Source organism: Tachysurus fulvidraco, chromosome 23 (assembly GCF_022655615.1).
Source record: "Tachysurus fulvidraco isolate hzauxx_2018 chromosome 23, HZAU_PFXX_2.0, whole genome shotgun sequence".
In the NCBI taxonomy this organism is placed as follows: Eukaryota; Metazoa; Chordata; class Actinopteri; order Siluriformes; family Bagridae; genus Tachysurus; species Tachysurus fulvidraco.
The window spans coordinates 11,500,969-11,511,955 of NC_062540.1; the positions used below are offsets into that span (position 1 = coordinate 11,500,969).

General features: G+C 37.0%; 1 protein-coding gene across 2 annotated transcripts in view; it reads left to right on the forward strand.

Annotated features, from left to right (window-relative positions):
- Nucleotides 1-8,674, forward strand: part of LOC113641733 (isocitrate dehydrogenase [NAD] subunit gamma, mitochondrial-like) — a 16,010-nt gene extending 7,336 nt beyond the window's left edge. For both annotated transcript variants that reach the window (XM_047807380.1, XM_027144671.2), the window contains exons 8-13: nucleotides 129-231; nucleotides 441-587; nucleotides 680-774; nucleotides 1,228-1,288; nucleotides 6,384-6,512; nucleotides 7,334-8,674. In XM_047807380.1, coding sequence (XP_047663336.1) covers nucleotides 129-231; nucleotides 441-587; nucleotides 680-774; nucleotides 1,228-1,288; nucleotides 6,384-6,488 — 511 coding nt within the window. In that variant the 3' untranslated portion in view covers nucleotides 6,489-6,512; nucleotides 7,334-8,674. The remainder of the gene's footprint in view (nucleotides 1-128; nucleotides 232-440; nucleotides 588-679; nucleotides 775-1,227; nucleotides 1,289-6,383; nucleotides 6,513-7,333) is intronic.
- Nucleotides 8,675-10,987: the final 2,313 nt, after the last annotated feature.

A 10,987-nucleotide genomic window follows, 5' to 3' on the forward strand; every position in this document is an offset into this window, starting at 1 on the left:
GTGCAACACTATGCTGGAAATGTCAAGAGAATGAATACTTATGCAAGACACTAAACGGAAACAATGCCATTTTTAAAAACTGAAATGATTTACTGGCTAAGATTTTGTCTTGGCTTTGCTCTGTACAGGAAGCTGGGTGATGGTCTCTTCCTGCAGTGCTGTAAGGAGGTAGCAGCTGGATTTCCAGATATTACTTTTGACAACATGATTGTGGATAACACCACCATGCAGGTATCTGTGAAATATTTCTCTACATGGTATTTTCTTACCTTACTGCAAATTTGGCAATTTAAGCTTGTTATATACCATGAGTTGATTTCTCTAAGGATTTAATGCAGAAAATCAGACATAACACAGATATTGCTGGTGGCTAAAGTGGCTAAAAGGTGCACGTGAGCCATAACAGTATGCTGCGTATCTGTTTATTTCTGTGCATGCAGCTAGTCTCCAAGCCCCAACAGTTTGACGTCATGGTGATGCCAAACCTCTATGGTAACGTGGTGAGCAACGTGTGTGCTGGACTGGTGGGTGGCCCAGGTTTAGTTCCAGGAGCCAACTATGGCAAAGACTACGCTGTTTTTGAAACAGTAAGAGAGAGGAATCGCATGTCATATTTTAACTGTTGATAAAAGAGTTCTTAGAAGGATTATCATATTTTTTTCTCTGCTTTGTGCTGCAGGCCACAAGGAACACTGGGAAAAGCATTGCTAACAAGAACACTGCAAACCCCACAGCTACACTGTTGGCCAGCTGCCTCATGCTGGATCACTTAAAGTGTGTGAAGAGAAGTTAGATTTAGAATCCTCTGCTGACTTTAAAGATGCAGATTGTTATGAAGCAAAACTATCTCTAGAGCTGTAATAATAATTAGATTTTGATGGTACACAGGGAAAAACTCCTTTTAATAACACCATGCAACTGATCTGTCGAGTTCTTAATTTCAAACTTGTTTCTTGTTTTATTGTATTTCTTTTTTCTCCAGATATTAGCTCAACACCCAGCTTAACACCTTTCCCTTAGAAGGCAAATCTTTAGGCACAGAGGGGGTAGGATTGGTGGGGGAAAAGCCAGCTGTTTTCACTGCAATTGCAGCTTGCCCCTCAGGCAGTAGAGTGCTCTAAATATTACAAGCTGCTCTGTTGACATGTTCTGCATTCATCATTTGTTTAATTGTCCTGTTGTGCCAAAATCTGGTAACATTTATTTGTGTTATATCTTTTCTTCTAGACTTCATGATCATGCCAGCATAATTCGCAAAGCAGTCCTTACAACTTTATCTGAGACTCAGGTATGATTGAACTTCATTAAATTCACTGCCCGATCTTATTCAAGTATGTAGAATAGAAATTATGACCCTGGGATGACTGCCTCATGTAAGGCATTCACATTAAGCAATAGTAAAGTAAAAGTATAAAAAAGTATGTTCAAACTGCAGCTTAATTTGATTAAAAAAAAAAACACCTTACTCTTCACTACAGCAATCAAGAGAACTGAAGTAAACTAAATAGAAAGATTCTAGGTTTAATAACTAGGGGATGTGAGTGTGTGTATTATGCATTGGTGATGATATGTGTTATTAGTGGTGCACATATATGACATTAATAGTACAAAACACTACTAGAATCTGGTTAACTCTTTCTTTCAAATGGAATGCAAATCAATTTATTGGACATTTTCTATCAGTATAATTTAGGTTTCTGTAAGAAGAGTATTGTGACTCTTTGTTTAGTTGCTGGTTCTAAAGGTGATGGGAAGCTGGAGGGATGTGAAAAATAACCATGTGCAAATAATTCACAACCAATTAGGCTAGGTAAGCTAAACTTCTAAAAAACTACAAATATATTAAAGCCTTTTGGAGTGTAGCATCACAAATAAAATTAATGCTGAACATAGGACTCCCAACACTGGTTCTGTTTTAACTCAAGTCTTTTTTTGGAAAAAGGTAGACAAGATGGCGCCTGTGTTCGGCTTTGCTGTCGCTCCTTTTTGCTTATGTTTTCTCGTATATTTGTGATTGTACTTGTATTATTTGTTGCTGTATCAGCCCTGTCAACTAACTATTGTGTGTCGGCTGCTATTAAGTATGATCGGCACATGTTGTTTCATATCAGAGACCTTATTATGGAGGACTATGGAAATTGGACCTGGTACAAACCAATGTTTTCGACTTAAGTAAAGTTGGCCCCATATTCCCAGATTCGAGTTTCCCGAGTCAATAGCTCCTGAACTAAAGGGGGTACTACACAAATAACACCTCTTTTTTTATCTTAGTAATGTAGAGAGGCAGCTAAAACCAAATTTTTCTCAAAATCGGCTTTCCTCCGCGGTGGACAAAATACACAAGACTCTATGTGCAGACAACTGAGAAACAGAATCCAAGGGACCGTCTGCAAAGTGTTCTGAGTTTGATGACAGTACAGTGTATTACAGTAAAGCTATTGATTTTTTTTAAATTATGAAAAATCATAAAAATTAAACAAAAAGTCATTTTCCCAAAATAAGTGTTTTAGTATATGTATTAGGACATCAGTGATGTGTGTTATGAGTTTGGTGACAGTACAGTGTATTACAGTAAAGCTATTGACTGTTTTTTGTATTCCCTTTTCGGGGTTTGCACTTTGCAGACGGTCCCTTGGAATCTGTCTTTTCGGTGTTCGCACATAGAGAATTATGTATTTTGTCCAACGCGGAGGAAAGCTGATATTGAGGAAGATTAGGTCGTAGCTGCATTGTAGCTGCCTCTCTACATTACTAAGATAAAAAAGAGGTGTTATTCGTGTAGTAACACCCTTTAGCTCAGGAGCTATTGACTCGGGAATCTCAAATCTGGGAATATGGGGCCAACTTTACTTAAGTCGGACACTAACAGGTAGAGCGGTGCCTGCGGCAGGTTCCAATTAGCGCGTCGGGATAAGGTGTAGTCGTAGTCACGCCACCTCTCTACGATGCACACTACAGCCGAACTTTTCCAAATCGACAGGCCCAGATACCGGGCTTACGGGAGCGGGTCCTGCGCCCCGTGTCTCTGTGTGGGGAAAGAAATGGAGCGGAACCTATTGCCCATACGCCCCAGTTAGCTGGTGTTAACGTAAACCGGATTCGGGTTGCCTTGCTGAACGCTCGCTCTATAGCGAATAAAGCGTTTATATTGAATGATGTTTTTATCAAGGAATGTTTAGACATTATGTGCCTGACCGAGACCTGGCAGCGCCAGTCGGATTACGTCCATCTGTTTTTAGATGAGTTTGCTGAGTTTTTATCTAATATTATTAAATTGGAGTCCGTATTAATAGTTGGTGATTTTAACATTCACATAGATGACGCTTCCTGTAACACCGCATTAGAATTATTATCTTTGACCGAGTCTTTTAACTTTACACAGCATGTCTCTGGTCCCACACACACAAAGGGCCATACATTGGACTTGGTTTTTAGTTTGGGCCTGTGTGTAGATCAAATATCTATTAACGATATTCAAGTGAGTGATCACAGTTGTATTTTCTTTAATCTTTCTTTTTATTTGGAGTCAAATCCATCTAAGGTCAAATCCATCTTTATAACTCAAGTTGCTGTTGATAAGTTTTGTTTTTTATTTGATCCTAGTTCTTTTAATGAGTGTACTGATGCTGAGTCATTAGTTCAGTCATTTAATAATCATTGTGTGTCTGTTGTAAATAATGTGGAACCACTTCAACACAGTCTTATTTCCCCACAAAAACACTGTCCTTGGCTGAATGAAAGAATCTTTAGTCTCAGGAGAAATTGTCGTGAAGTGGAGCGTTTATGGAAAACCTCTAATCTTGAAGTACACAGATTAAATTTTAAGGAGCTGATCACAGCTCTTAATGTTCTGATTAAACAGGCCAGATCTGATTATTTCACAAATCTTATTGTTGCAAATAAGAAAAATCCGAAAGTCCTGTTTGACACCATTAAAAATATTGTTTCGCCCCCAGCTCCACAAGTATCTGTCTACTCATCAGCTGACTGTAACAGATTTTTACATTTCTTTGTCAGTAAAGTGCAGGACATTAGGGACAGTATTTTTCCTTCCTTGCACACCTATAATAGAGGTTCTCCTCTCCACTCTTGGGACTGTTTTTTCCCTGTCAGTCTACAGGACATTAAGGTTTTATTAAAAAAGATGAAACCTTCTTCTAGCCCTGCTGACATTGTCCCAACGACTCTACTGTTAAACGCTACTGATACGCTTGCTCCCTGTCTGGTAAATATGATAAACTTGACTCTTTCTACTGGCACGGTTCCCTCCTTTTTTAAACAAGCTGTAGTGAACCCCACTTTAAAAAGCCAAACCTGGATCCTGCTGACCCTGTAAACTACCGGCCCATATCTAAATTGCCGTTCATCTCCAAAATTTTAGAAAAAGTGATAGCTAATCAAAAAAAGTGGCAGCTCTTCTTAAAGTGTCAAGTGACATTTTGATGGCAGCAGATGCGGGCCAGTACACAGTGTTGGTTCTACTGGATCTAACCTCAGCGTTTGATACATTTGACCTTAAAATTTTGCTAAATTGTTTGCAAAATGTTATTGGTTCATCTGGGTCTGTACTTCAGTGGTTTTCTTCTTATCTTACTGATAGAACTTTTTCTGTTGTGATAAATCAGATCATGTCTGACACTGTGCCTCTCTCATGTGGAGTACCACAGGGATCAGTATTAGGTCCTTTGCTGTTTTTACTGTATATGACACCTCTTGCTCAAAAAATTCAGTGTTTTAAGCATGTGTCCTGATGATATTCAGTTATACTGTTCTTTCAGGGAGTCTGAGTTTCACTTGCTGTCTAGCCTGTTGGAGTGTCTGTCTTGTATTAAGGAGTGATTGGGCAGTAACTACCTTCAACTAAATCCGAAAAAGACAGAAACTTTGATCATTGCCCCAGATAAGAAAATTCCACAGATCAGGCAACATCTTGGTTCTTTGGGCTCTTCTGTTCAGTCAAGCTTCAGGAACCTCGGTGTTGTATTTGATAAATCCATGTCTTTAGATCAACATTCAGGACAGGAATGTTTCTAAAATGAGGAAAATGTTGTCCAATGCAGATCTAGAGATGATTATACATGCTTTAATCTCTTCGCGTTTGGACTATTGTAATTCACTTTTTACTTGTCTTAGCAAACAAGTTTTAAATCGTCTTTAGATTGTTCAGAATTCAGCAGCGAGGCTTTTAACTGGAACCAGCAGAAGATCTCACATCACACCAGTTTTATACTCTCTTCACTGGTTACCAATCAAATATAGAATTGATTTTAAAATTTTGGTCCTCACTTATAGAGCCCTTCATGGGAATGCTCCTGGGTACATTTTTGACCTGTTGACCCCTTATGGCTCTTCGAGAGCATTGAGGTCATCAGGTCAAAATCTGCTTGTGGTCCCTAAAACCCATTTTAAAACTCGGGGGGGATCTTTCTTTTCAGTCTGTGGCCACAGACTGTGGAACGCGTTGCCCCTGTCTCTGCATGTGGCTGATTCTGCTGATTCCTTTAAAAAGCAACTGAAGACACTCTTATTTAGATAAGCTTATTTAGATAAGCTTTTAGCTAATTGGGGTTTTATGGTTTCATCTCTGTTATAGTTTGTTTTATTATTTTAAAGTTGAAGTTTTATCATCTCTATAAATTTCTCTTTTTACTTTGTAAGATTGTTTTATTGTACTTTTAAGTTTTATTGTTATATTTTGTAAAGCACTTTGTGATTCTATCTGTGAAAGGTGCTATATAAATAAACTTTACTTACTTACTTACTTAATTACTTTTAATCTCTAGTATAAAAATTTGATAAACTAGCAGCAAAGATGTGCTAAATATTGGAAGCAGATCATGCCAAAACATTAGCAGCATGGAAGGATGTGAGTGTGTGCACTAAAGATGTGTCCAGTGCACTCATATGTACTGAGAGGGTATTAGAGTTGATAGATGAGAATGGAGGCTGATTGTCCTAGAAGTGTATGCTGATTCAGACTCTTGATGGTTCTGTGGTTGAAGCTGTTCATCAGTCTGTGTTGTAAGCATTGATACAGCTGTAGCACCTTCCAGGCATCAGGATGGTGAGAGGTATAAGCAAGGGTGAGCAGGATATTTACGAGAGTACATCAGCCTGGTTGTTTAGGCATACGTGTCTCCAAAGATCAAATTTCTAAATAAGTTGGTACTGTGTATTTTCTCAAGCTTTAAGTGTACACCAGAAGTACGTTCTTATAATGTCCTTATTTATAGTGTGCACTCTCTGTATTAAAAATGACTCATTACTTGCCTCTTAAAAGAGACTCTAGATAATGTCTTGTACAATTGTCCATTAAATATGTATGTATGTATGTATTTATTTATTTATTTTTACCTCATTGTGTTTCCCTCCTGCTTGGCAAGTTACAAACAGCTGATCTGGGGGGTCAGGGCACGACATCTGAGGTGGTGCAAGCCATAATGCAGGAGGTTCAGAGGAGCCGACTGCATATTTCCAAACCCATCTGAACAACCACATCACCTGAAGCTCAGGTCAGAAGACTCCCTCTATAGTCATCTACACAACAATGACAGCAATGACAATGTAACATTATGTTGTGTAATGCAGTCAGACCACAGTTCTAGTGAATGTTGAATTCTGATTGGTCAGAAAGTGTTGAATACTTTTAAGTAGCAGCAATTGAATAGCTAATAAATTGACTTTCTTTAAACCAAATCATTCAATTGTTCTGATATAGTATACTTGATAATATAATATACTTACACAGGACCTTCTATAGCAGAACATACCATGCGAACGGATTCTTAAAAACGTTTTACTTAAATGTAGCTGTTGCTTTTACTTTGACAGCTATGGAGCATTTTTGGAAGGATCAGTAACTTTGCATTTTATACAGATGTAAGTGCGCAGAACGGAGGGTTTACATCCAAGTGTTTTCTTTATAACATGACAAGCTCTTATTATGATTACCTCTTGTTAACTTCAAGAGAGTGAGAAAAGGAATCTTGTTATAGCTGCGGTGACAGAAATGATCACAGGAACTAATGTTACATAATATTAAACGTAACTCTAAACAGATCAAATGTGGATGTTGTTTTGTAACTAATAAAAAATGGCAGTGTGACAGTAGTGCTGTGCTATAAGAATAAAATACTTCAGGATGTGCTGTTATTGGAAACTTCAGGGAGGTAACTTAAGTGTGTAAAGTTTGCTCCTATAGTGTAGCAGCAGGTCCTGAAGTGTTTTATTCTTTAAGTATTAAAGAATACTTTACTCTTTTTATTCATTATACACACCAACTAGAGCTTAAATGTGCCAGAAATGATGAATAATTGTATTTTATGCCTTTTAGGTAGAAGTCTTCAATCAATATACAGTATACGGAACTGAATGAAGCCGATATGTGGATGTGTTCAGATGTGTGTGAGACTTTAAGCTATAGCTTTTTTTTTTTTAATTAAATTTCTCTGTATGGAAAATATAGGATAAAGTTATAATAGACAAAACTGTGTCAGTGATTAAAAATGAGCAGTTAGCGGTTACAGATTCTTCTTTTTTAAATATCCAGTGATTACTTGAAGAAACAAATTTTGACCTCAATCGAACAAGCTAACTCGTTACAAGCTAACTACATATTCAACAAGCTAATATGTGTATGCTGATACAATATAATGTTGTTGTGAGCAGCCATATTGATTTGACATCACTTCTTAAACCCCCTGACATTCTAAGTAGGAATTCAAAACAAGTCAAAGTTACTTGTTACTTTCTAATTTTATTCGAACACAAATATAAGATCGAACAAGTCAAAGGTAAGCATTTTTAGCAAAACACTTAGACATTGTTAACTAACTAACACTCAGTATGAACCTCAATACATATTCAACACACTGAGGCATGAAATATGGCAGCACACCTTCTACAAACATCTTTAACTGGGATTCACGGACACATTTCTCTGTACTATTTATACAGATGTTCCGTATTGTACATTTGCACAACAATTAAAACACTTGTAACATGTAATTCAATCAGCAGTTTGCAGGAAACGGACGCATCTTGATTAGCCGTACAGAAAATGATCGTATTTGTTCATAAATATCCAGGGATATATTAAGTTACTGTCATGTTCCTTTCATAGTTATCCAGTCCTTTTTAAATCTTCCTTTGGCAACTGTACAATCCCAGGTTTATTATTAGATTTATTACAGATACGTGGAACCGAGGATTACTGTGTTCATAAAATGATGTGTGATTTATTTTAAGGCTGTTTGTCTGGACCAACAACGCTGCAATCCTTAAACACGGTCAACTCTTCAACTAGTCTGTAAGAAATGCAGTTTGCATCTAAAGCCATAAGAATGCTATCGATGGATCTTTACACGAGCAGAAATAAAAATAAAAAAAATAGAAAAGAAAAATAAACCCAGGTATTGTGATGAGTGATGTTTCCTGTATGTGGGTAGAAAAATAGGCCGTGTCTACTCTGCTTTCTGTTTTACAGAAATCTGGTACAGATATCTGATACTTCTTGTGTGTTAATGTTCAGGAAAATATAGAAAAGCTCCTATCAGGAATCTGTAATAGTAATAGCATACTTAACTGTATTATTGTTTTTCATGAATGTAGCAGTGTGGATAAAGTATAAGCCAGTGAGAGTTCGTGCAATAAATACTTCTCACCTCAAAAAGTACTTACTGTGTATAGTTTTTCATTTGAATGCTTTGTTTGTTTCGTTTTGTTTTGTTTTGTTTCGTTTGGCTTTGAAGAATAGTCATTTGATTAAAATTATGCCTGTTGTTTTACAGGTTATTTATGACCAATAGATGGTGCTGAAATTCAGTCATCAAACTAAAGGAAGCGTAACAAAGCAGCTCAAAATATTACATAACATTATAAATGCATACATGTATACACATATGGAAAAAATATGCTCTGGACCGCTGCTATGAACACTGCGTATTTATCACTCTGCTGTGTTTTAGCTGGTGGGGGAAGCATCTTGACAGCTGCCCAACACCTTGCACAGAACATTGTTTATAGAATTGCTATTTAAAAGTACATTTCTATAAATTCTATTTTGAAATCAGTGTAGCTGGAGTTTAAAGACTCAAATTCCAAATGATCTCACATCCTCAACCATGTAGTATTTCTTGGTCTAATGCAGAATGCTATTAAAAGTTTGTTTAATTATGCTTTCTTTCCATCATAAAATATCTGCAACCCTGAAGTCCACATGCTGGTCTGCAGAAATGGAGCATTTGGAAACCAGCAGTTTGTCTGATGCAATCATGCATCTATTGTAAGAAAAATAATGGCAAATCAAAAGTCTGTAAATAAGAAATCTGACATGATTATGGACTAGTAGGTATGCCTTCAATTTTCCCTCAATCTGATGATGAGAAGTTAGGAGGGCAGGCTGGCTTAGTAGTTAGCACGGTCACATCGGGGTGTTGTGTGGTTTTTTAGTGTTTTTTTTTTCTTTCTTTTTTTTCTTTTTTTTATGCACTATAATATACTGACCTAAAGATAAAAAATAATATTTAAAAAAAATAAATAAAATGAAAACATTGACTGTAGTCATTGGAGAGACAAGAACTGATTTGCTTGATATTTTCTGAAGTTTATTTTTGTTTAATGTTCATTTGTTTTATTATTTTAGTGGAATATTATCTATAATTATGGCATTTTTATATTTGTCATGGTGACAGCAGATCATGTCCACGAATATACTGTGTCGTTTCCTTGTGTCATTTCCTTGAGCAGGTACAGTATGAGGCTTTTTCTCGCTTGACAGCATGAGGTATAGAGCTGCTAAGACTATAGAAAAAAGCACAGTGTAAGGTAGAGAAACAGAGTGAAATTGAAGTGTTTTTTAATAAATAAAATAGCCTGTGTTCATCAAGCTAATTTGAGTGCTTTCTCTTAATGAGAAAGCATTTGTATAGTGCAAAAAAAAAAATACTTTGTCTTTGCCAACAAGAGAATGGCAGAGAAAAAGTGTTGAAAGAAAGGAAAAACAGTTTACTGGATACAGGACTCTCTGGTAAGGACCTGTGGAATTTTTACAATATTTATAGCTTTGTTTTTCCTCACACAATTTCTTGCAGGTTTGGCTTGTTTAACATATGTTTGGTTCTCTATAACCAATCAGAGTGGATTTATACCAGGAGATGGGGGTGAGCTGTCCTGGGGACACCAGGGTATGAGACAGCTTTACTTTACAGTGAACAGAACAAGAAGAAAAACACTTAATACTTAATGATGACATGAGCAGAAGTGAGGCGAAGAAGCATACAGAGTTACGCATACAGTAATACATAAGAAAGGTTATGTTGCTTTCTTTAGTAATCCTATCGGAAAACATCTGGTATTTCAATCGAACACTGAATCCCCAGAACAGTAGGTGTTTCAATGCAGGTTGTAGTATATGGTGTGCTTGTGTGTGCTGGGTGCCAAGTGCAACATGGTGAAGAAGGCAGTTCAGTTACATTCCATGGGCTGAACGTAATAAGAATCTCCAACTCCCACATGAGCGATCACGACCACTGCCATCTTTTCTAGCGTTCTCTCACCCACTAAATGCTGGAGTTGATGAAATTCCTGTTCTCTGATTGCAGATCCACACCAGATCCGACCTAAACGGGCTGTTTTTCCAGCTTCGTGCTTACCTATATCAAATTGCAGGGATCCAAAATCCATTACAGCAGCTGTCGTTGGAAACAAAATCTTTGGGTGGTGCATGAAAACAACAGTTTCTTGCTGGTCTTAGTTGTAGCTCGTCATTCAGCATGTGATAAAGGCCAGCAGAGGCAAGTTCATTTATTTATTCTTGTCACACACATTAAAATATGTACTCACACACATAAGCCAAAAATATTTTATTGTGGGTTAGTACAGTTAATTAACCCAAAGTCAGTGTGTTTCTACATCTCACCTTCTTCTTTCTCTGCCTTATTTGTCTTCTGAGCCTTTTAAGTACACACTTACACACAATACACACTTA